General features: G+C 40.2%; 1 protein-coding gene across 6 annotated transcripts in view; it reads left to right on the top strand.

The window, feature by feature from the left end:
* The window catches only part of myt1lb (myelin transcription factor 1-like, b), a 129,232-nt gene that overhangs the window by 47,637 nt on the left and 55,258 nt on the right, over positions 1-26,337 (top strand). For all 6 annotated transcript variants that reach the window (XM_049595486.1, XM_049595488.1, XM_049595490.1 and 3 more), the window contains 2 exons: positions 4,881-4,926; positions 8,387-8,420. In XM_049595486.1, the coding sequence (XP_049451443.1) occupies positions 4,881-4,926; positions 8,387-8,420 (80 nt within the window). The remainder of the gene's footprint in view (positions 1-4,880; positions 4,927-8,386; positions 8,421-26,337) is intronic.

The raw sequence follows: 26,337 nt of genomic DNA, 5'->3' as shown, positions 1-26,337 counted from the left end.
CAGTTGGCATTTGGACAGCTGCTTTTTCCAATATGTTTGCTGCATAAAATGCTTAGCTGCATTCCACATCACATTCACAAACATGCATGTATTTTCAAAGGATGCCAATCTTCCATGAGGATTCATCTTAGTACTGAATGAAACACTCGCTTCCATAGCTTGCATTTGAAATGGAATGCAGCCTTCACTTCATGCAGCCACCTCCTCCCAGACCCCTTGTATGTGTTGAATGTGAATAAAATCCTTACACAATATATGATGCATAATATGCCACATGGATTAGAATTCATGGATGCAAATTACAAAACATGGGAAGAGCTTCTGTTGTACACATTTAGAGGCAATGAATGGTAAATAGGAATATGAAGTACAACCGGATTTTTGTAGCTAATTACCTGCTGGCTTGTGCTTGGTTTTGAATATAGCAACTGAGTCCCAGTGGAGGTCATGTGTGAAATGAAATGGTGAATTACTCCAACACAAGTTAAATACCTCCATCTTGCTTGAGTACTTCCAACATTAAGTTTGTACAAGAATGAAAAATTGCTTTCTGGTATTAGATATATATTTCCTAGAATTATTATTTTATTTTATTTTATTTTATTTAAGAGTTTCTTTACTGTAACTAAAGTGATGGATCAAACTAATAATTGTTGCAATAATATTGCTGTTATAGTGTAAATTAAAGTTTATAAATGCTGTAAAGAAAAACTGTTAGATAAATGTTGAATAATTAAAAAATAAAAGTAAAAAAAAAAGTTTGTAAAAACAAATGATAAAACATTAGGAATGTGCGCAATCAGACGACTAGTCTAAACTTTGCTACCATCACTACTTGCCACCAGAAAATTAGTCAGTTGAACTTAATGTTAAGATTTTTATTTTATTGATGTACACATTTAAACTACAAACTGACATAATTTGCACTGAAATGTGGTCTTCCTAGTTTCTCTTTAAACAAAATGAGCACGCGTTAACTGGCAATGTTGACAACACCAAATTTAAAAAAACAACAACCATAAAACAAAAAACAGAAATAGCGAGGTGGAAAGTGGGACAAAGATCATATCGCTGCATGATTTGGCAGTATATTTGTTTTCATTGAGTGAGTAGCTGTCATGTTGCCATGACAGATAATGAGCAATGTTCATAAAGCATGGTGTGAAGTGCCACACATTTCAGCAGCATTAAAATACAATTTTGTTTTTGAAAAATGTGATAAACATTTTTAAATGGCTGTTAGATGGAATAACGTTTTCTTACAAAATTAACCTTATAGATTTAATTGTGCTTCATTTTGACTCTGTTTTCTTACTTTTAGACTCACTGGGAAGTCTATGTTTAAAGTTCTGTTTACACATGAGGGAAATTAGTTGTTAGGAAAATCCCTAGAAAACATACATAGTGTATATGGCATTAAAGCACTTTCATGCTATGTTTTCATCTGTTTGACAATACATTTGTCAGATAATCCAGTGGGTTCATAAATGGTTTATTATGGTTTATGAAATAAGAGATTTCTCTCAACCCAAAGTTGAAAAATTTTAAAATCAATTTGGAGGCACATGGTTTTCTTGTCTTGTTGAAATAATATAAATTGCTGGTTGTGTAGAAAAACAAGAGTATGCAGTATTTCTTTTGGACTGTGCTTCATTATGTTTAACTAGCCAGTCTAAACTTTGGTGCTTGGATCAACGTGACTCTGTGGTTATTCATCTGGGCCTATAATGCCATTGATCCAGGGTCTAATTGAGACGCAGACAGAGAAGGAGTGGGCCTCTTCCTAATCCTCAATAAGCAGGCTAACCTTCATTACAGCCATGACATTTTCCCATGGGGTGCTAAGAGAGAGAGAGAAAAAAAGCCAGACTACGAAGGGCTCTCCAACATATGGTGAGCTGCAGAGGCGTGCATGCTTCCTGGGTCCAACGCTCACAAGGAGCCTTGAGGGAAGGAAGCGGAGGCGACAAGACTTACACTGCTGCCACCGCCGTTTTTGTTGTTTTATTCTGCTGCTGGATTCAGTTGATGTAGACGCCGTGTTCAGTGCTGATGCAGGCCTCGCTCAAAACCAGGGCCCCTCAGAGAGAGTCTGACAGCTTCAGATAGGCACTGTTAGGATGCTTATGTGTGTGTGTGTGTGTGTGTGTGTGTGTGTGTCTGCTTCAACTAAACATGCATTCATATCGTAGTCCACAAATGATATATTTCTTTTAACATTCTGCAAGCAGGTTGAGACCATTTCCCTTCTTCTCAATATTTCATTCATTACATTTTCAGACCAGACAGCTCACTCTAGTTGGTTCAAGAAAGTTCTTCAAAGAGATTTTTTCATGTACGTATTTTAATGTAATCATCAGCAGTGTTTTCATATAAACAAATGGTTATTTCCAACCAATTAGTGTGTTACAAATGCTGCTGCTGCTGCTGCTGCTGTTAGGAAAGTTTTTCTAACAGCAGGAAAAGACATTTGTTTAGAGAAGAAGTGGGAGGAACAATACCTCCCATGGCTAAATAGAGAAAGAAAAGAGCGCCACCTACAGAAACTCAAACTTTAAAATTCAGGAAAAAACACCATTACCGCCCACATTGATTGACAAGTGATCTCTGGGTATTTCGGTACAGAAACAGCAGCAATGAGTAGACAGTAACTACACTAGAGAAAATGTGTTAAAGCTTAGATTTAAAATGAACTAGACATTGAATTAATTGTTCCATACTGTGTGTGTTTTTGAATGTGTGGCACAAGTGTGCTGTGGATGCTGTAAAGAATTAGCTACTGTCTCAGGGAACACAGACATGTAAGGCTGGGTGCTTATAATGTCACACCTAACTGTTAAGACATGAAAGATGTGCCATGTGCTGTACGCAAAAATCTGCATATGCAACATGATGTTCTCATCCACGTTAAAGTCGGCTGCACGTGTTGAAGGGATGCTATCACTTAGGCCCGTACTGTGGATTGTTCCAGAGAAGCTTTGATAAAACAGAGCAGTGATGAGACCGATGAGAGATGCTCAGTGAGAGGGGACTAAGTCCACTTTGCTCACATGACTACTTCAGAAACATTCAAGGTTATGCACTCACATATGTACACACTCACAGTGGTCTGTGCTCAGTGTCTGTCTGAATGACTGCCTGAAAGGAGAGAGGAGAAAAATGGATTGATAAGTAGTTATTTCTGTTTTTCCTTCCTTTTTTTCCTCAAGGAAGTTTTTTTTTTAATTGCCATGGTAACCACATTTATGCTTTATGCACTATATATATATATTACAGAGAGAGATAGTTTAGGTCACCCTCCCCAAAATACTCCGGGTCTTTCCCTCCCTGCTACGCTAATAAGATTTACAAGGTATCCTTGCCTTTCATCATTTTATTTTTCTCCCGCTGAAACATTTATGGGCATTCATAAAGAAACACACCATTAGGGCTGAGGGGCTCTACAGTACAGTAAGTGTGGTGTTAATAAATCATGTTTAATAAAAAGAGACATCCAAACAGGTCTACGGCCCCCGTCATAGTCCAAACCCGGCGAGCATGAATATTCAGGACATCTGGAAATAACAGAGCGACGTTCAGGCTTCTTAACAATTTATGATGTGTTGGTAAGGAGATATAGGCCTACCTTTAAGAGGGATATGTTGGTCTGGCACACATGAAAGAGAGGTGGAGGGGAGGATAATGCTTACTCTGGCATATGAAGAGCTTGAAAGGCCTACTGAGGAGGAGACAGCATAAATGGAAACCATGCAGTAAATGTTGGATGCTGTTATGTCTGCAGTCCATCTGTAAAGCCACTGATAGGTAGTTGAACTATTCATGAATGAGCAGACGAATGGTTTGACAGATGGATAGGTGGATTGATGGATGGAGAAGCTGATGAATGAATACTTCAGAAATGACGTTTTTCATGATTTCAAAATGCAAACTTACATTCATTGTAAAAATGGAATATGTGGTTATTCATAAAACATTTCCTCAAACATTTTTTTGGAATTAACAAAGGAGAGGGGACTTAGCACCAAATTCTGGGCTCCATGCATAAGCAGTTTCTGTGGGCCCCCCACCTTACCTCTCTTGATTCATGTTTCTCTCATGCACCTTTTGGTCAAAGTCAAGTCAAAATGCTTTCTTTCTTTCTTTCTTTCTTTCTTTCTTTCTTGATTCTCCTTTCTCGGGGAAAGACATGACAGTGTACGTTAGTGCCACAGCAGCAAAAGCAGTCTCTCCCTTGGCTCCACATTATAGACAAATCAGCCTCAGAGAGTTTTCAGTATTTTTTAAATGCAAAGTTCAGCCTTTTAATCAATATATCTAGCCAATTTGACTTTACTCATGCCACTATTTACTTAGAAATAAAATACCACAAACGAAACCCAACTTTCCAGGCTTTTTTAGGGCCCCTCCCCCATCGGGCCCACTTTCCCCCCACTTTGATGCCCCTGGAAAGGAGATCTCTTTTCCTCATTGACAGACAAATCTGTCTTGACCAAATAGGAGTCTTTGCATAATTTGTTACTTCCTGAAATACTTAGGACACTTTTGATATTATAAGCAGTGATTTACTCGAAACTAATTTTTGATTGAGGAAATACGTTCATGTAAATTCAGCAGGGCAGATGTATAGGCCAAGAGATCTTTACAGTAGGTCTCATTCACTCAGAGATAATTTAAGATAACAGGAACAGTCAGTCAGTCTGCCTCTACAGTGCAGCACATGAAATGTTACGTTTAAGTGTTTCAAACATCAGGTGTAAATTACATGTTTGACAGGCGGGAAAAAAAGTACTCTGAACGTGAAGAAACATGTATCCAAATTAAGATAATTTTGCAGTGCTGTCTGTTGTGTGTTTAACAGCTTGTTTGTGCCTTCTTTGCAGATGGAGGTGGATGCAGACGATAAACGCCATCGAACACGCTCCAAAGGTATCTGCACATACACACACACACCACATACACACAGCGGCACTGCCATTCAGGGTGACCTTCACTCCCCCAACACAAACACATGCATGCACAGACACAGGCACGCACATATAGTGTACACACACCACTGCACAAATCCCAGACTGTCACAGTTGAGTTGCCTCTTCTCACTGCTCTCTGTCTTCCTCTGACGCTGTTTTTATACATCTTGCAGAAACAGAATCACAAAGTCCACATTTTAAGAGCTTTGTTCAAAATGAAATATCTACCACAGTGACATCTAATCCTACAAAATGATGCATGGAACAAAGTGAAAACAAATGATGGAACTTTTTTTAAGCAAAGAACAGGTAGCTCCCAGTTTCAGCTGATAAACTGGTGACACTCTGTTTCTTATTTTATTAGTTTAAAAAGAATTCTTCCAAAACAGGTGTTAACAAGATTTGATTACAGTGAATATATCCACATAACCAAGGGCAAAATCTTTATTAGTGGTAGGTAGAGCTTTATAAAACACACACACACACACACACACACACACACACACATTAAAAAAAGCATCAGTGGATATTATTTACCTGTTTCTGAACATTTAAAAACACCCGACCAGATGTGTTCATCAAGAGCAATAACACACGGGTTCATATTTAGCTTATGCATCAGTGAGGCTGCAATTTAAACAGAGAGTATTTAACCTGGGTAGCAGACCTGTGAGTGATCCAACCTGCAGGATGTGAGGACACAGAACTGGTAAAATTTTAGCATGTGCTCAGTAGCCACATCCACAATCAGCATCAAGCGGGAGGAGTTCATTGTTGGTTTAGCACTGAACATTGAAGAACATTAGCTTTCTTCTGACTTTTGGAGGCATTTGATTGGTATGGCTTTGTGTATTTATACCAAACCATCACAGTACGGGGGTCACAGTCTGGTGCACACAGCTATACGTAGAATACACGGTATGTAAAGTGAGGCAAGTTATATAGAACAGAAGTTTACAAACGAAAGAGGCATACGCTGGGGTTAGTGCAACAAATAGAGTGGCATGGGAGTCAGTCACACTATGGTGAGTGCAAATGAACACTGGAACTGTAAGCTGGTTTTGGGTGAGTTTCAACAGCAACGGAGGGAGAGCTGAGTGTAAGACAAGGACGGCGTTTCGGTGTTGCGCCACTCTTGTAGGGAATGTGAATGGAAACACGTCTAACATGCCAACACACATTCAGTGGCATCTCCCAGATGTGCCAGTCACCGGGATGATAAATGTTTGAGTGCTCTGCATGTGTTAAATATAGCCACAGTGGAACCAATTGAAAGAGTCCTCCTTTTCTTTTTTTTTAATTACAGTATTCCATGTTTTCTGTATTTTCAATTTCATAGCATAAGAGAAGCATTTCAGTTTTATAGCTTGTGTGTGAAATGGTCCTTGTTTTTATAATGAAAATAGTTTACCAAAGCTGCTAGTGGGCAAAATGTAAGGATTTTTCTTTATTTGACACTTGCACTACTGTCCCTTCAAAATAACTGAGAAGAAACATATCCTTATGCATTTGGGGTTTGTTTTTTTTTTTGGCCACTGAACTATGAAGTGGTGTGAGCTGGACCGTGACCTCTGTGTACCATTACACCCCTAATGAATGGTCATTATGTGCTTGCACCATAAAAACTAAAAAACTCTAAAAATGCTCACCGGCCCTAATCTTACTCCCCACCGACCCTCCTGTCCACCCTCACAGGTTTAAAGCATCTAAAAGGAATTGACCATGTTTAATCAGATGACCCTCTTGATACATATTTTATTTCCTTTAACTTTAGAAAGTTTCTAACATCTTTAACCATACAAAGAACAAGGTGGTGACCTTTGTTCTTAGAATAGGTGGATCAAGCACTGTGTAGTGAAGGCTATGACCACAAGGCCTTTGTTTGATTGAGTTAAGTGTCCTCCACTTGTCGGCCAAAGAGAGAACAAACGTGTGAGTGAAGGACTGGCACTGAAATCATCTTTAGGGCTGTGTCTGAAATCACTCCATCATTCACTCCTTTTATATTAGAAAACTCAGTAATTTAGCATCAAAATTTCATATCTGACACTCATGAATCATCATCATTTTACGTCATCACTGACACACCACACCTATTAAATACAAGACATTGCATTGTGGGATTGCTCAATGTTTTGATTCATTGTAAGAATAGAGCCTTCTCGCAGCAGACATTTTGACTTGACTTGCTCTGAAAAGTCAAAATGTCTGCTGTGGAAAGGCTCTATTTTTTAGAACACTATAAAGCAGATACATTTCACACTCAGCATTCAGACACTCAAATAAAATGGCAAACCGTAAATATAGTGCACTATACAGGCAATAAGAAGCGACTTCAGACACAGCCTATTTTGTAGCCTAAATGTTTGTAACTCCTAAAAACAAGATTACAGTATTTATCTTTGGTGAAGCTCATGCAGTATTTCACCACTGCCAATATGTGTGTTTTATTGTGTGTTAGCGTTATTCCAAACAGGCCAGTTAGGTTTATTGTTCACATGTCTACTCAGTCTCAAATGTTAGAGCTCAAAACAACATGTTATCATGTGCACACTTAAAGGAAAAGGCTACTGATGTATGGTAGTTCATTTTAGAATAATTTCACACATGAACAAGTGTGCACCATGAGTGGGAAAATTGTCTACAGCACACCAAAACTAAAATATTGCACAGAATAAATGTGGGGGACAAGACACTGGAAAAGAAGAATGGGTTGTTAAAAAATACAAACAAAATACATTGGCATGATAATAATATCAATAATAAAAGCTACAAGATATTTCCACTGCAAATCATTTTCTTTAAATGTATTCAATTGGATTTTACCCACAGTTTGCATTATTTATTTTTAATCTCTTTTCTAACTGTTTTCGAATACTCAAAATATGAATACAAATTAATATATTAATAATGTCATGTTTATTTTATAACACAACAAAACAATGAGCACAGTATGCACAGTCAATCCTCTCATCTTATACCATACATCTTTAATAGAAACACTGAAAAACATGTACACGACTACTGTATAAGCAGCTGTTCAATAAATGCTGCTCACATTTACTTCAGACAAAGGTTATACACTAATTAGAAATTGATCTGTATAAGAAATGTTTGTCGCAGATTGGCTTTCTTATCTTTGAGATGATCGCCATTAGGCGAGGATATTTTCTGAAATGAATATATTGTTTTTCAATTGAGTTGCTCAAACAGATACAACAAAATTCTACATTGTACTGATCTCAAAATGTTTCATTGGTAATTTATTTCATGGTAAACCTTCGCAGATCACAAGCCTCAATGATCAACTATTCAGCAGGTTCCTTTTTTATGTGTTATACAAAGAGCCTGTGGATTTAGCATTCACAAGTCAGTCCTGTTTCATAATCTCTCTCCCTCTCTCCCTCTCTCTCTCTCAGTGCCTGTGGATCCAGCATTAACAGAGCTTTTCAGGTCAGTGGGATTGAAAAAGTGCACTGCACTGATACGCAAACACACACACGCACAAATGCAACACACATACAAATGCACAGACAGGCGGAAAATAGCCAGAGAGTTACAAACACATACTCATACACACCCACACTCACACACACACACACACACACACACACACACACACACACACACACAAAATTGGCCTGCTGTTGTCTTAGTGCCGAGGTAGAGACAGTCAAACAGTGCCTGGATCAACTGTCACTTTATTACCAAGCAGAGACATTCCAGCCTTTCCTCCACTGTTTGATAGCTGCTCTCAGATCAGCAACCAGTCACTAAAGTGTGTTTTGACACCAGTTCTTACTCTTTCTTGCTCTTCGCTAGTTCCTTCTTGCTTTTTCTCTGTTTCTTTGGCCACACTGAGACACTTATGGATGCTTCACTTTGTCTCTCCTCATTCCTCCCCTCCAGTGTGAATTTCTCTCTTCCACTGTTTGAAAATCTTCAGTGTCACAAAAGATGTTAACAGCAAACAGAAACAACAAGCACCAAATTCTTTCTTCCCTCTAGTTAATACAATTCCCCCATATGAAATATTAAATAAGAGGGTTTTCTCATCTTTTAATGTTCCAACTAGACAAGCTAAATAATTCTGTTTTTCTCTTATGTACTTGATGATATTTAGCATAATAGACAATTATCAATTCATTACCCATGCAGCACAACTCTTTCTCTCTTTCTACGCCTACAGCCTTAAAGTTCTTGTTGGGTGAGTGGAGTGGGTGGAAGGTAGAACACAGCTTTATTTCAAATTTAAAGGTTTTCTTTGTCACTGTAAGTTTCTTCCCAGTATTTTTTAACAGCTTTTGTCATTTTATTGATTTTTTAAAAAATGTTTGTCTAAATATTATTATTATCACTGTTGTTGATGTAATTTTGCAGTCAACACACATACATACCTACAATTACGTGAAATATATTATTCACAGCTGCTCAGTTACACTGCAGTCCAATGCACCTGCAGAGCAGCAGCCTCACACTAAACTGCAACAGGCTACATGTCAAGTCTGAGTGGTGGGAGGCTCTAGTGTTGTGTTGCCTTGACATATAGGGCACACTAATGGGATGTGCCGGTATTGAATAAAAATAACAACATTTAAACTGTATTACCCTTCCACATTATTGACTAATCTGTACAAAAAAACTCCACCATCTCCTACTGGATGAATTTTTTTATTGTGGCAGTGACAGAAATAAGAAATTAACCATAGTAAAAAGTAAAAGTATTTAAATCAATATGTAAAACAATTAATAAAACTAACAAGCAATAAAAGCAAAAGCTAAGGGGTATACTGTCTGACAATGTTACATGAATGAATTTGGTGGTCCCTGAAGCCCCCAGTTGGTCTCTGTGATATTCTAGGGCGTACAGTAGTTCGGCATGTACAAGAAATGTTGAGGGCAGCAATTATGTATGGGAGCTGATATCAGCAGCAGCTGAGCCAAGTCAAGTATACAGGCCACCTTAGAGCTAAACTTTGTCACACAATATACAAGTGGGTTTTTAACACTGCTTAAGGTTGGAGTGCTTCCATTTTGCTTCCAGAAAAAGCTGAATAGGATGGAAAAGCAACAGCCTTTGTCAGTGTCACACTCAAAGTGGGCACCTGGTTCAAATGTTATCACTGCTGATCAGCCTCATAGATACTGGTTAGAAGGGTACTGCTACATCAGTTAGTATGTTCAAAAGGCCGTTATCAACCCATAAAATAAATGTGTTTCTTGTAATGCTGCAATGGAGGAGGACAGGTGGCTGAACATTGGTATGAAGAGCGAGAAAGTCTGCAGAGGGAGTTGGACAAGGTGGTGGATGGGTCAAACAAACACAAGACTTTCACCCAAAAGACTAATTTCTCGTATGAATCCAAAAGTCGACATTGAGTTACAATAACTGCATGATGTATGTCACGCGACATATGTTACATAACCTAAATCTGTGTCAGTAAAAAAAAAAAAAAAAAAAAACTTACATCAAGCCAAACAATGACGTCGGCAACCTACTAGTCGGGGTAGCAGGGCCCTGCTAACTCATTAACTCCGATCTAATCGAGTGATACAGTTTGCAGTGTCTGTGGCCTGGTACTTGTGGAACTCAGAAACTTCTCTTTGAAGAGATTTCTTTGATAATTTTTTGCCAGTGCTAGACTCACATCGTAATGTGTTTGTTCATCATCTGTGATGTGAAAACATCTGATTTCCACACAGTCAAACAAATGAAAAGCGTGCATCCTGGTCATAGATCAGTAATATAATTATTGCGCACTGTGGATCATACCCCTTGTATGTTTCCTGGCAGCACTTTCAACCAAAGTACCAAAAGCAGTAGTTACATCTTTAGTTCAAAAGAAGCTTTGCCAACTTCACTAGCATTTAGCAGTGAGGCTGAATGCATTGGAGCAGCGAAAGGAAACACATGTTGCACTGTTTTGATATTCCCTTCATCTCACTTTCATTTCTTTATTATTATAGTTCATTTTTTTATCAGGTGATTTGTAGACAAGACTAGTTATCCTACATAGTGCTCAATGACTCAGCTAAAAATCTGGATAAAGTGCAGTGATTCGACTGACAAAATAAGGTCTGACTGCGTGGCTTCTCCACTGAATATTCAATTCAGCGAATTGTAGGGGGTAGCCCTCATACATACTAGGGGAACCAAAATGATACACAATACCAATTTCAACAAAAGTAGCTATATTGCCATTCAAATGTACCAGTCACTCCTCAGCATTGGCCTTAATGGAGCCCTTACACTGGCGTTGTAACAGCTTATTGACTTATGTTCCACACAGTGCAACAGAGTCTCTTGGGAGGATGAGGATTGTAGCCCTAAGGATCTAACTGGAGTTCATTAATGTTAGCCACTCAGCCTGGCTGTCCACACCAGTTCCAGTTCTGACTGTTAACTTAGCCATGCTCACACAGGCTAGAATATATTTTACATATATTTTTTTACTTTCTTATTATTGTCACTATTATTTGCTTAGTGTAAAGTATAACCTGTATGGGACTTCCATGGTTGGTATTTCAGTGTCCTCTACTTGTCTTTGCAAGTTGTTTCCACCCCAGTAATGTGTGAATTTCATTTTGTCCTTGGCTGTGTGTTAGGGGGTGGTTGCAGCTAAGATAAGGGTTCCTGCCTACCTATATATCAATAAAATATTATTCCACCTGGAAGATTACTGTGTAGCCTTTAGCTGATATTCATAGATTGTACAAGGTGTACTCTCTCTCCTCTCTCTCCTCAATCCTTCATCCCCCTCCACTCTCACTCTTTCCCCTCTTTCCCCATTTTCTATCATTTTCACCTCCCTCTCTCACTTTTCTCTCTCCCACCTCTCTCTCTCTCCCTCTCCCTCACCCTGCTGCTGCCTGCAGATAGTAATTAATCAGGGGATCGATGTGAAGCCTATCTCCAGGCTGAGGCGTCTATAATGTCGATAATGCTGCTCGATGGCCTCTCTCCCCGGAGAGCTGATAGTCTTCAGGACAAACACGCTTGACTTTGCATGGAGCAGCATGGGCTGCGTCAGATAGACTGTTGCTGTTATGCTTGTGTGTATGATTATGTGTGTTTTTTATGTACATACCCTGCTTGTATGCTTCCATGTAAGCCTGAACTCACATACAGCAAACACACGCCCGCACACAGGAATGGGTCGAGAACTATGATTGATGACAGAGGTCAGGAGAATGATGGCAGTTCACAGTGACTAAACTGAGGGAATGCAGGGCTAACTGTAGTGATGTACATGTCCTATTTTCTGTGAAAATCTATTTAGGTTTACCAACACAGGATCAGGTTAAAGACAGGTGTGTGACTGTGGTTATAGAATTGGCTCTGCCCATCATAGACACTGAACTGGTCCCACAACACCACCAGAAGGCTCAACAGGAAGTTGTGGGCCCTATTCTTCATACATGATAACTGGTTTAGCTTGATGTAATTATTGAAGATTTGATCTTTTAGCCTGGGTTTTTGAGTTCTTCCAGCCTGGCTCAAAATATATTAGAAGCTGTTGGCAGAGCTTGCTGCTATCTGATACAAGCTGAAATCTGCAAGTTAAAGGCTCTTCTTTTTTTTACAATCAGCTGGATCTTGACCCATAAGTGAACTATTTTTTTTAGATACAAATGTTAAAAATCAGTATATGTAAAGCTGGGGTAGGCAGTTTTCCTGAAAAGGCACACTATAAAATGCCAGAATTTAGAGTTCATTTATGTCCTAATGACAGGTTCGTATTAAATACAGAGGCACCATGAGGCGTGCCAAATTTTCTTGCTTGCTTCCTTTTAGCGCCCATGTTAACCAGTTTGACTGTTCACACTGGACGTGCTGCAGCCCCGAGCTTTGTTTCTGGCTCCTGATTTGCAGAGACAGTTTTGTCATCTGGTCTTTTTTCCATGAGTGAATCTAGCAAAAAAATTAAACAGATAATCTTTTATGAATGATATAAAGAACATATTAGACATGATATAAATGATCTGATTATGATAAATGCTAAAATATGCATCCAGTGCTTCCACGTATTTGTCAGTTGTGTCAAAACAGAGAGTGAGAGAGACGAGCAGACACACAAACACATACACACAAGGAAACAGAGACAGAGCTCTACATGTTAAGAGAACAGAGCAGAGGAGCAGGATCACTAAGTGACCTCCGTGGAGAATTGTGCTTCTGGTGTGAACTGCCAGACAGCTGTTGATGGGTGGCTTATCAAAAATTTACATATTAGGGCGCTGCTGCCTCCAGTGTGAACATGGCATATGCCCCTCCCTCCAGATGAGTAGGGGGCATATGCATGCACTTCATACAATAACCTGTGTGAGTAATACTCATTCATGACAGTCATTCACACAGCAGTTATATAAGAATTACCCTTTTTTTTGGTAGACTTGAGAGCCTGAAGACCTTTGAGATGAGATACTGTGATGTGAGGCTCTAGCTAGCTACATAAACATGAACTTGAATTAACCACAGTCATGAACCTTATGCTATGGTTAGCAGGAGGCTTATCTATTAGCAGCATTTTCTGTCCATCTCTGAAATGCTTTCCTGATACTGACATGTGTTTTGTTTATTGTCAGACTGTCTTTTAGACTCTCCTCTAGATAAATCCAGAAAAGCAATTTTTCTGCAGCATTCTCCGCTCTTGAATCAGGCTTTCACCCTCTGAAGGGACGTACACACACATCTGCATTTGTAGAACAGCCAATAAGAACACCCTCTTTTTGAAATGACCTGTAATTGGCTAACGTCTCCTATCATGGGCTTGATTTTCTTAAATTACAATATGCTGATTATAGGATTTTTGCTTAATGATGCCAAAAATAAATAAATACATTTCAAAAAATCCGCCCAACCCCACTGTAAAGAACCTCTCAAACTCCCAAAAAACAGTATCAGATGAGCTGAAGTATACACGTTGAACCCTTAATGTATTCACATTAATTAAATTTGAGTCACTTTCATGAATGATATGTAAATCGTTCTACTCTGTAAGATTTCAGGTTGCAACAAGAATATGGCAGTGAGATGGCCGACTCTCCTGGCCTCAGACATCCTCATCAGTTCAGAAACAGAAGTGTCTTAGTTATCGTAGCCCCCAGGATGGCTATAAAGTCTGTATACTGCATGGCAGAGGTGTATGACAAGCAGTGAGCTTTTGTGAGTTTCATTAAAGTGGTATTATTAGTGGTGGCACGCAGTACGGGGCACAGGACACAAGTTTCTCACATAGAAAAAAAAATCAGCTTGAGGTCCAAGTCTGCTGACATGTGGGAGGAAGCAGTTTAGAGAGAGGGCATCCGTGCATCATTGCAGCTGCCCTGTGTCTGCGCCCGATCAAAGCAGCCACAGCAGCAGCAAATATGAAAGACATGGAAGGTAAAGGCATCCCTTTTTCTATTCAAAGCTCCAATTACATGGTTGAATTTCTTTTATGAAAGGAAAAAAAATAAAGATAGCTTTAACAGGGACCCCATCTCGATAAACCTCATCATGGTTTCCATACACAAGGTAGGGTGGAGGAGGGGCTGTGCTAGACAGAAAGCTCACAGCATAAACATTCCCCTCCATATCTCTTTTGTCATTTGCATATTTACAGTCTGCCATGCTAATCGTGTTTATTGGGGTGTACAGCCTAAGTACTGCGCATGAGCTCAATAGGGGAGGATAGCTTTGTGCCACAGACTGGATGGTAGAGGCACTGGGATAAAAATTGCCCCCAACCCCCCATTTCTGGAAATAAATGGCTCCTCCTGCAGTAATCCAATTTCAAAAGACAAAAAGAGCTGTCTTACGTAACTAGGACAGCACGGGATTTTGCTAATTATGGTGTTAATGCACAGTGAAGAATTCCCTTGATTTCAAACAAAGGCCACGATTTGTGAAGATATTTTTGTGTCGCTGGGTGTTGTGTAGTTGAGCAAGTGCAGTTCTTACAGTATCACATCATGAAACAGTGCCGAATCTATCATTATGCGAGGTGATGGATGTCTGGCTTACAGGAAATAAGGTATTTGTTCACTTGACTGCATGTATCAGAAAAAATTGCTAGAAAAAAATTACACACCATGTAAAAGCTATCAATATGTAAAGGTGTTCAAGGTGGATGTCTCAGTGCCTAAGGCTGGCTTGCAAAGGTAAACTATTCACTCCCTTATTTGCATTAATCAAAAAAAATTCAAGGAAACCAAATCCAGATTTGCACGATTTCACCTTGAGCACGTAGATTTCATTGTCAGCCCTGGTGTGCTTTTGCACTGAAGTGTTGAGAACAGTTAAGTAAGGTGGATAACTGCTAAAGCCCCTCATTTTTCCCCTGTCAGATTTCTGCTTTCATACAAAAGACATAAGGTTGTCCTCTGTCGCCGACTGGCCGAATGAGAGAGGCGTACAGTCCCGGCCCCGGCTTTAATTGCCGGTGTCAGAGCTGAAACATGGCCGAACAGGAAATGATCAAGTTAATGAAACGTTTTAATTATTCAACATAATTGTGGAACGTGACGAGCATGTCGGTGAATCCCTGGCCTGGCTGTTCACACAAGGTGTCTCTCCAACACACACACATTCATATAGTGGCGCTGACTCTCTCTCATTCCCTTTGTCTCACCCACATTGAACACTTGCTTTCCCATGGTGCTCTCCCTCATCCTTATTACTCGCCATTCTCCTCAATGATAGAATGAGTGAGATCAGTCTGTGTTATAATTACTTGCCCTTGTCTGCTCGGGGTCGTTACTCCGAGCCGCCCACCTCAGCCACCCGCCCCCCCTGCTGAGCCTGTATGCCGACCGGCCAGAGCTCCTGCAGCCATTCTGCACATCACTGCAGGGCTGACGGGTACTGGCTGATCGATCTGTGAGCTGGAGAGCACAAGGATGAAAAGAAAGAGTCTGTTCTCTCATTCTCTATCCCTGTGCCTCTGTCTAATACCACACACACACGCACATTTACCAAATGTGCACGCCAGATAATTAAAGACAACTAAAACAAACATGAGGATATCAGTTCATCAGCACGCCTGAGACTGCCTCCTATCTCACACTCTCTCTTTGGTCGCTCCTTTCTTTTTCCTCCTGTTTCTTCATCCTGACATTCCTCTTCTCTTTTCTTATCCGTCCTGCCTCTTTTTAGTTCCCCCTTTTCCCCCAACACCCTGTCCCTTCCTTGCTCCTTTCCTTCCTTCCTACCTTCCTCTTTCACTCTACCCCTCCCATCTCTCTCGGCTGTCTCTGGCAGAGCTAATTCCCTCTTCAGATGGTGCGGCTCTCATTTGCATACTTATCAAAGTGTTTGGACTATCCGACAGAAGCTGTAGGAAGGTGGGGTCATTAATATGTTAATTACCCCCCCTTTTTCTCCCCACTCGCCTTTAGACGGCGGCGCACCATCCATATCCTCCACCTCTCTGTTCGTTTCACACGCAGCCTTTGAATGTTTGAATATCCTTAGAGGCCCTGCAAATGCCATAAGACTCTGTAGACGCTCACACATGGGAGTTAGGGTAGGTTTAAGGCTATCTATAGCGGGTTTGTATATGCGTGTGTGTGCATACTCTGTAAGCTACCATCAATTACATGTCTACGTCAGGGATTAGCAGCATTTGTACAAATGATTATTGGACATTTTAGAGCCATAATATGATCTGGTGGCACAATTGACTGTTCGCTAAACCCCTCCCCCAAACTGTAATTGTCCAGTCATAACCTTAGCAGCTGTGATTAAACACAACAGGCCTGTCAAGCTTTGGATTTCTTTACATGCTGGAGCGTAGTAAGAGCGACACTGTTAGGACTGACCCAAAAAATTTGAAGCTTCGAAGCTTCGTTGGATGGCACGGGATTCGATTGTGGGAAAAAAAATTGAATATTCTGCCTTTTTTTTCCTCCCGTTTTTTTGGGGGACCTTGAATACAGCACTAACCCCATTAGGCCGAGTAAAGAAGTCATCTGGTCTAGTTGTTGCATGAATTGCCTAAAAAAGTTTCACGGTAAATCGGGGGGGTATTTGAAATGGACAAAGGTATTCTTTACTGGTGAGTTAAGGGATATGTAATTAAAAAATTAAACATCTCCGACAAGGAAATAGAATGGAGGCAATGGATGGAGACCTATTATCCTGCTTGAACACAGACGACTAAATTCTTTCAACAGTGTGACTCAAAATAATGATAAAATAGATTTTATTGATGTAAAATAATATGCTGATGGTGACATTTTCCACCGGTCCACTGCGCTCTGAGTCTGGTGTCAGTGACACATGCTGCTCTGAGTCGCACATCTGTCTGCTTGCACTGAGGGTTTTAATTTTTAGTGTTAAATCAAATGTTAAGCACTACTTATCAGCAACCAGAAGTGTTTTTTTCATTTGAATATTTTTATCTTAATTCTAGGGTTGCGAGAAGCTACCTTTTTCGACATAATTTTTAAGTTATTAACTTTTTTGGACTTAGCATCACATTTGGTAAACACTCTAGCACCTTTATTCTTGTAATGTTAAAAGTATTAATAAATTCTATCAAAGTAAGATCAAGTATATAAGATAAGTGACCAAATAGGATTGCCAGAAGGAAATAACAGTTTAATGTTACATTTTTCTGTACACTTATAATACAAGAACTAAGTAGTACTATACCACCATACAACAGTAATGTTGTTATCTGCATGGATCGACTGCTGGTTTTGGTGTTAACATTTTGCTTGTGACATGTAGCTTAGGCTTCAATCTATGCCACCACGATAGCGTGTATGTATCCATTGAGTGCATATTCAAGACCCCTTTCACAAGATTCTCACTTTAAAAAGAGTGAGCTGGAGGCTTTAAAAAGTCAGTCGGCACATATGAGCCCGGCACATCTCTTTTAATTAACTCAGATGTAATCCCACCCATAGCAATAACATAGTAAAAAGAGTAGGGATGCACCGAAATGAAAATTTGTGGCCGAAGCCAAAGCCGAATAATATTAAATGCTTGGCCAAATACTGAGTACCAAATACCGAATATTGTTGTTTAGTTTTTCATTAGTTTTTGCAGATGAACCCCCTCCAGATTAGTGTTGTCACGGTACCAAAATTGGATCCCACTGTATGATACCAATGAAAATATCATGGTTCTGAGTAGTATCCCGATACCACAGCGAAAATGAGGCAGATGTGCCTTTTGTCATTTATGAAAAGATAAATCACTTTTCTATAATACATCAATGATATTTCAATGGAATAAATTACTTATTGACTTATTCATACTTCAAAAACAGCATCAATGAGTGATTAACATAGGGGGGATCAAAATAAAATAAATAAATAAAATAAGAACCAACCAGCCACCCTCCTCCCCTTCATAAGTAAAGAACAGTCCCTAAAGTGCAGTGAGGTTTGTGGGCCGTGAACAGCTCGTTTCTCCTCTGACACGTCACATACCTGTGTTCGGCTGGCTCGGCTGTTCAGGTACTTCTGGGCAGTCCACACGCCAAGAAGAGGATATTATTGGAGCCGACTTATCCGTCGCCGGTAAGCCAATGGCCGCCGTATTTGACAGGAATACATTACTGTCTGTGTCTGTGACCCCCGTTCAACCCACAGTCGGTGGAATTCGCCTTTGGTTTCTGCTGCTGGTTGGAATCTGTAGGCTGCTCGCACAGCATGCTGAATGATTTAAGCCTATTTTGCTCGCTCAAAACTATTTTTAGTCGCAAATGCAAGTGCAGTGAGGGACGGAGTAAAATATCGCCACACTGCCGACATTTTACTCCGCACGTCACAGCACGCTGTTTGATTGCGTTACCAAAACACGCCGCTATTATTTGGCCTTGCTTTTAACTTATTCCACCGAACACAGAATGTGTGTTTTTTTGCAATATTTGGCCGAATATATTCGGTTACCGAATATTCGGTGCATCCCGAAAAAAAAAGAGTAAGAAAGTTCGAGTCCAGCAGGAGGGAGGGAGGGGTGGTGGACAGGTCAAACATATCCTGGACTTCCACCTGTGAAAACCAGAAGTCAGCTTTACTTTTTCAAAGCATGTATTGTAGTTAATAGGTTGTCAAGTGACATACTTGTTAAGGTACTGTAACAAATACAGTTGTTTTAACCATAACCATTTTTCTAAACCTAACCAAGGCGTTTTTGTTGCCTAAACCTAAAGTAGTTTTGGTGGTAAACCTACGTGTCCTGTGAAGAAGACAGTTAATTTTAAAAGACAATGTAGAATGTAAAGAGCAGAATTGATGCAAAAATGGACATGACCGAAACTGACACTAGAGGGGTACCTAAAGCCTTATAGTTTGAAGTGTAGGGCCCCTGACCAAGCTGCTGTATTTGACGTTGGAAGTGAAAACATTTTCCAACCAAGTCATGGAGCTAATGTTAGCGTAATACGCTGATAACATCTGCCACTCTTATCAATGTTAAACTGTATATGAGCTGTGCAAGAACTAAAAGCTTGCCAACCATAGCCACAGTATCTATGAGGGGCAGTGTTTAGCACACTGTCCACTGAGTTTGAACCTCGTCGAAAGGCATATTTTCCACAAAGTTCCACAAAGCTATGTGCTACAACATCTATAGATTAGATTTGATGCTGGCTTTCAACAAAGCCCAGCTAATGAAAAAGCTCTCCATTCAAAGTCCAAGCCTACAGTGGACTTGATTTGCATACTGTACAGGATGCTGTTCTCATGTCATTTAAAGCAATATGATTACAATAAATGTCCTACGTAAAGGTTGCAGGGTCAGTGGTTAGGTCACTGAGCTGAAGGAGTGGACATCTTGTTAATTCTGATTTATCTGCTCATGAACAAAGGTTAATGGGTCATTTATGTTTAAGATGTTATAACAAGGCTTGGTTGGCACTGCATCCCAGATTAGTCAATGCTGATACAGGTGATTGACTGAGGTGCTTACAACAAGCAACTGTGGCTGACGATAATTAAAAATGGCATGGGAAGTTATAAGCAAATGTTGGCGCAAGGCATCTTGGGAATTGACGTCCTTGATCGAGCTTGTTTTGTGGTGCGCTATTTAAACTCTGCAGTTTGAATATGCTGTACTGGAATGCCAAAATCCACAATTTGAACATTTATTCAGTAACATGCTGGCAAACAGAGGTAAGTGGCTCCTGGAATGAAAGGGAAACATGAAAATAAATCAACATTTTTCTGAGGAACAGAAAGGTAACTAGGGACTCAAGTGTTTTCTAAAGTAGGTTTCAATAATTTAACCAGGAGAGTGAAGGCAGAGGAACTGTTTCAACATTCCTGCTCACCCGTTTTGATTTTAGCTTTTCAAGGACTTTAACAAATAGGAATTGTAACAGCCGCCTCACTGAACATGTTTATGTTAAGTAGACTTTCAGTCTCTTGCTTTCACCTCTACAGCCCTACGTCTTGTGTATGTCACTGTGCCTCTGCCAGCGCACCAAGGGGTGGCTTTCTAGGTTAGTATTGTGTGGTGGATAGGATGGGTCTAGGAGGGACTACAGTATATTATCACAGAGCCATCTACAGTGAATTTGAGATAAACAGTGTGATTTTTACAGCAAGAGACAACAGGCTACCAACGCTTGTTTTGCACCCCCCCATTTTGTGAGTGGCTTTCCTTTATCTGTCCCTCCCCATAGGTAAGATAAACTTTTAGAAATAAGGGTTCTTCTGGAAGGGCTGAGGTTCTGCCCAGAAACTTTTTGGTTCTGAAAAAACCCATAAGAAGAAAGGGTTCCTCAAGGGATCTCTATAAGACTAAGAGTTACATTAAGAACCTTCTTCATCCAAATGGCTCTTTCTTAGAAGAAGGAATTCATCAGGGATTGTTGAAAGCATGGGTGCTAAAAGATCCTCACCCTCATATATCGAAAAGTTTACTCATGTTTCATTGGTATTTTTAAACATAGATGTATCTGAAATCCCCTTAATTGGTTCATTTTACTTGTGCTTTGTCATAGTTGATATCTTTCCCATCAATTAATGTCATGCACTGCCAAGGTTTCCATGGTTTTTGAAAACCTGGAAAAGTAATGGAAATACCCATTGACATTATCCAGGCCTGGAAAAATCGTGGAACTTTGTTGTGTGTATAATGAATTTGTTGAAGTAATCTTCTGTGGCTAACCTTCCACATCATGTAACGTAATGGCAAATCTGTTTGCTGTAGCTGTAGACATAACATAGCTCTACAATATGCAAGGGTTTTTTCTGTCTCTTCATTTTCTGCCCATGTTCCACCTCTCTTTTCATGGCAGTTATGTTTGGATCTGATATCTTTTTAAAAACACAAGGCAAGTTGGGCAAGATTTTATTTTTATTATGGGTCCTTAGAAGTTATGGAAATGTTTTCAAATGTTGACCATGACTATATTGGAACCCTGTACTACATTGTCTGCCTTTTTTGTTGTTGTTTTGTTTTTTCGAACATTTTGCATTTGGTTCTTATTTTGGAACGAAGTTTTGGTTACCAACCCTACTACACCATTGAAAAAAGTAAAGGTTGTAGTAGTAATGATTTTACAAAATCTCCAACCCCTAAAAACATGATTGTGAACCATGTTGTGGGTTGTGTTGGATCACAGCCCTGTGATGAAGCCCAAGGCTCTTGGATGTGGCTGTCTTGACCCCAGGCCAACCTTTTACATTAAAAGCCATGATTAGTGGAGCAGAGGTCTACAAGGTGGGAAGGTTCTGATAGAATCCCCAGAGAGGGTTCTGGGTGAAACCATTACACAGTAGAAGGGTAGGTAAAACACAATAAATGGTTCCAGGTCAAACCTTTATGTAAGTTTCTACCATGAACCCAAAAGGGTTCACCTATGGGAACAAGCTGAAGAACTCTATATGGTTCCAGTAAGCACAATTATTTTTAAGAGTGGACATGACAGAGGTAGGGCAGGTTGGGGAGGTGTAACTGAGCAGAGAAGGCTTTGATAATTATTGAAAAGGAGGATAGAGGAGAAGTGTTTGTGCAGTGGTATTAAAAATATACCTTTGGAAACTGGGTGGAGTAATGAGGACAGAAGTAAAGGAAAGGCAAAGAGATTAGACAAGACAAAAGGTGAGATGAGGAGAGCCCTCACCTTGTTCTTAGCAACAATAAAAGCCTCACAAATCCACCTGGCCTTGCCTCTGAATACATATTTTTCTCTGTGCCAAACCGAGAGGGCGTTCAATTCAACCCACACAGGGCAGACTTAACAATTACTCTCACTTTGAACGCAATTTCCTTGCTGGGGGAAATGATTGACAGATTGTATCCATGGTGTCAGGGGGGCAGCCACGCCCCTCCTGACTAAGGCAGAAATTAGAGAACAGTAGGAGCTAAATTACACCTTAGCAAAGACCTCTGGCAAGAGGACAGGGAGGGAAGCATGATGAATGAGGAAAGGATCAGAACAGAAAGGTAGAGGGTGAGTCGCGTGGGAGCATGGAGACGACTGGAGGAACGGCTCGGAAATACATTTGTAGCCACACACAAGCGCACACATAGATGCGGGTAGACACACAAACATGCGCGCTGAGGTAATGGGTCTGCAGTACTATTGGAGTGCAAAGGGAGAGACACTTAAATGCCATCTCTACAGTTGGGATGCTATTTACTCCCTCACTCTCTCTCACACGCACACACACACTCACACACTCACACACACACACACACACACGCACACAGTCATCTCCGCTCTCCCTACTATGTCATGCTCTCAAAGCACTCAGACTGATATGAGAGCAGCAAGCAACCAGCAGAGTGGCACAATGAGTCTCAGGGTATCTACAGTGGAAGAGCTCAACAGTAGCAGCATTGGTTTGTACACATTGTAAGGCAAAAAATAGCTGATGGACATCTACTGTGGTCGCTCCATAGAAACTGTTCTTTTATCAGTGCATATTTGGTTTGAAAGTGTAGGTCTTGTGATATGCGAAATCTTTGTTACTGTTAACAGATGCATTTAAAACGGCCAAAACCAACAGTGACCTGATCCCACTTATGAAGGCTTGTGTGTGTGTCCAAACCTAGAGATTATAATGGGAAATTTAGCTCTCCTCCATGCATAGATGCTGAGTTGAGGAGGCAATGGTACTTTCAAAGCTGGAAAAGCTCAGATATACCACTCAGGACTAGATTGATAAATTCCAGTAAATATGGCAAGCATCCCTGGGCTACTGTTACAATTTCTGTGTTACAATTTAATACAACTCAATGCCTGTAACTGATAACCATAACTGACTAAAACCAAGGGATGAAAACTTAGAAATGGCACAAATGGTCCATTCCATTAGAATATGCCTCAGAGCTTATCAATTCCTTTCATTGATGACATTTTTCTGATATATGCGCATTGCAAAACAATGATGTCAAACTCATGCGCATATGCTGCTGAAAACGTGCAACAAGAAGGAGTCATGGCAGAGAGGAAGAAACATTTAGAAGAGTAGCTTTGGTTGTAATGTCTGTAAAATGATCATTTCAAAACAACGGCATTATGCTGAGACATCTCTTTATACAATATGGGCTTAATCCAGGAATGACATGTTTGACACTCTCACGCGCTGTTGCCACTGCTTCCCAACTGAGCAGCGCATCCATCACTGAGGGTAAATATTTTATGTTATAATAACATAAGTGCCACGCATGCAGTTTTGCCGATTTTTCTTTGACCAAGAAAACCTAAATGAAACACATGCTGTTTAAATATTCTACCATTTAATCCATTTTTAGTAATGACCTGAGTCACATGCATGTTTTTTCTCTACTCTGTTACCACACTGTACTCAGACTAATAAAACAGTTGACGCGGAAAATGTGTAGGCTGACTTTGTCCACACAAAATTGATCATGAATCGATAAGGGAGTTAGTAAAGAGTCAGACCGCTAAGCAGAATCCAGAATAGCACTGGTATCAATAAAATCGTATCAATTCCTATCACCAATAGAAATTACTCACGCCATGTTACATTGAATTTGTGAGTTTTTGTTTTTCTCACTTGCTTCCATTGTGAACAAAGAATCCAAAAAGAAGAAAATTGTTGATGAATTGAAGTCAAAACTTGATCAAAACAACATACTCACATAACTTGGGTAGTATAATCCAAGTCTCATTTACTCAGTACTTCCCAGACAGTCCTTTTCTGACGGGAAACTAAACTGAAAGTGAAACTTAATCTGTGCTCTCTTCAAATCCAGATCCCATTGACAAAAACAGTGATTGTACCTCACTGATAACAGGAGCTGGTTGTCTACCACTGCCTCAATCAGTTGGTTTGTTTATGTTATTGACTGGGGTTAATCCAAACTAACCCTTTAAAACACGAAAGTACAAATTTTTTTTAGCGTTTTCTTGACAATTAGAAAATTATAGGATAACATCCTGTCCTTTAAATTGTATATCTTTCATTAAACAAGTAAAATATTCTGCCTGTGATATGTGTTAATGTGTTTCAGGATTAGTATATGTGTAGTCAGGAACAGTGGTAAATGTCAACTAAAGTGAGACTGAAACCAGTGTTTTCTTGAATTACGCTTATAAGCATCACTGACATTTTCTCACTTGACTGACAGATTTGGCAGACTTATTAAGAGAAAAACAATGTTCTAGGGGTCAACAGAAGAATACATTAAATTACTTGTTAGTGTTGATGTTCTTTGCAGCGTAGGGCGTTGCTGCCTGCTGGTGCCAAACCACTTGTGGCTGCTGTCTGATGGTCCACTAAGTGTTTGCTGCTAAGACAGATGGCGTAGTGTAGGTTTACCTCTATCTGGGTAAAGTGCTGCCAGCCTGGCTTCAAGAGGCCTCGACTGGAGCAGAGCCTTCAGCTCAGGCTCTTCACCTGGAGAGAGAGGGAAGAGTGGCAAAGGGCAGCACACTGACACTCACATTCACACGGACATTCACACCTACATGGGCTCTCTGAATGTGAACTGACACAAATGTAGACATACAAGCCACATGCGCACACACACATCTCCAAAGCTCCTCACACACACACAACCTACTTCACATGTAGAGCAGCGTTCCCAGCTGAGTGCCTCTCTCCAACCTGGCAATTTCAGCGGAAAGAGAATCCAGCTAAAGTACACAGAGCGTCATGCTGATTTCACAACAGGGGGGTTGAATGGCAGAATGGCCTCACTGCAGCCCTCGTTACTGATCCGGCAAGATCCAACTCATCTATTTCAATAGCACTCTATCATTCCCACTTGTGTGTGCATATACGGATGGAGCTAGATTGCAAAAGTCCCAGTTTTTTTTTTTTTACAGTGTTGCTGTGGCAGTGTTGTATTATTCCTGTTTATCTGCTTCAGGACATATTTAGGATGGACAGACCCTTGCAATGAAATAAAGACGCACATGCACAAACACAAACACAATTCGTACATAGAACCATTATGTACATGCTCATACACACAGCACCATCTGACAGTGATGTTTTGGGTGACATTTAGTTTCTAGGTTGCACAAGATGCTCCTATAAATGAATCATGAGTAAATCTGTGAGGTGTGAATAATAGATGGGAGGAGAGGTAAAAAACAAAGGAGTGCTGTTATTATTTGTTAATAAGACACTCTGGAGCATCACTAACTAGATCTCATTACCACAATCCACGCAGGCATGCATACGCACACACCCAACCACAGCCACACAAACACACACACCTCCAACCGCCCACACACGCGTACACCTTGAGCACACACCCCACATGCCAAACACATGCAGAAATCTCTCATCCTGCATGACTATTTTTACCTGTGAAGCCTGACGTTGCCTAGCACTCTGTAATTACATCCCACACTCCACCAACGAATGATTAGAAGCAATGATGGATGGGTTAACACTGTCACCTAAGGATGCCTCGGTGCAAAACTAATTACGTGACCGTACATGTGTCATATGCCTGATACATGCGATAGCCCTCTCAGCCTGCTGCCATAACTGTGGAACAAGTGCGATAAAGGTGGACGACATGTCTCCTGTTAATCAACAGATAAGAGATGATGAAGTAACTCCGCTGTTGATTAATAGATCTTTGTAGCTCAGTGGTGTCTGAAATATAGACTACCAGAGTGTCATAAAGAGCTCCTTTGGTGGCATTTGGTTTTCAGTTTTCCTCACTGAACATTTAACTCAAAGGGACAGTTCAAAATAGAAAAATACATATTTTTCCTCCTGCCTGTAGTGCTGTTTATCAACCTAAATTGTTTTGGTGTGAGTTGCTTAGTCTCAGAGATATGTCTGCCCTCTCTTGAATATAACAGCAACAGCAATGTCTCTTTCCAGATATCATGACCTGGACCTTGTTGTGAGCAGTTTCATGTAGGAATGTAAGCGTGCATTTAGCGCTAGCTTACCTAGCACCACTGAGTTAGCTAACATTACAGCTCAGCCA

This window comes from Epinephelus fuscoguttatus, linkage group LG14 (genome assembly GCF_011397635.1).
Source record: "Epinephelus fuscoguttatus linkage group LG14, E.fuscoguttatus.final_Chr_v1".
NCBI classification, from domain to species: domain Eukaryota; kingdom Metazoa; phylum Chordata; class Actinopteri; order Perciformes; family Serranidae; genus Epinephelus; species Epinephelus fuscoguttatus.
The sequence above is the reverse complement of the archived record's forward strand: the minus strand, read 5'-3'. Positions and strand labels throughout refer to the sequence as shown.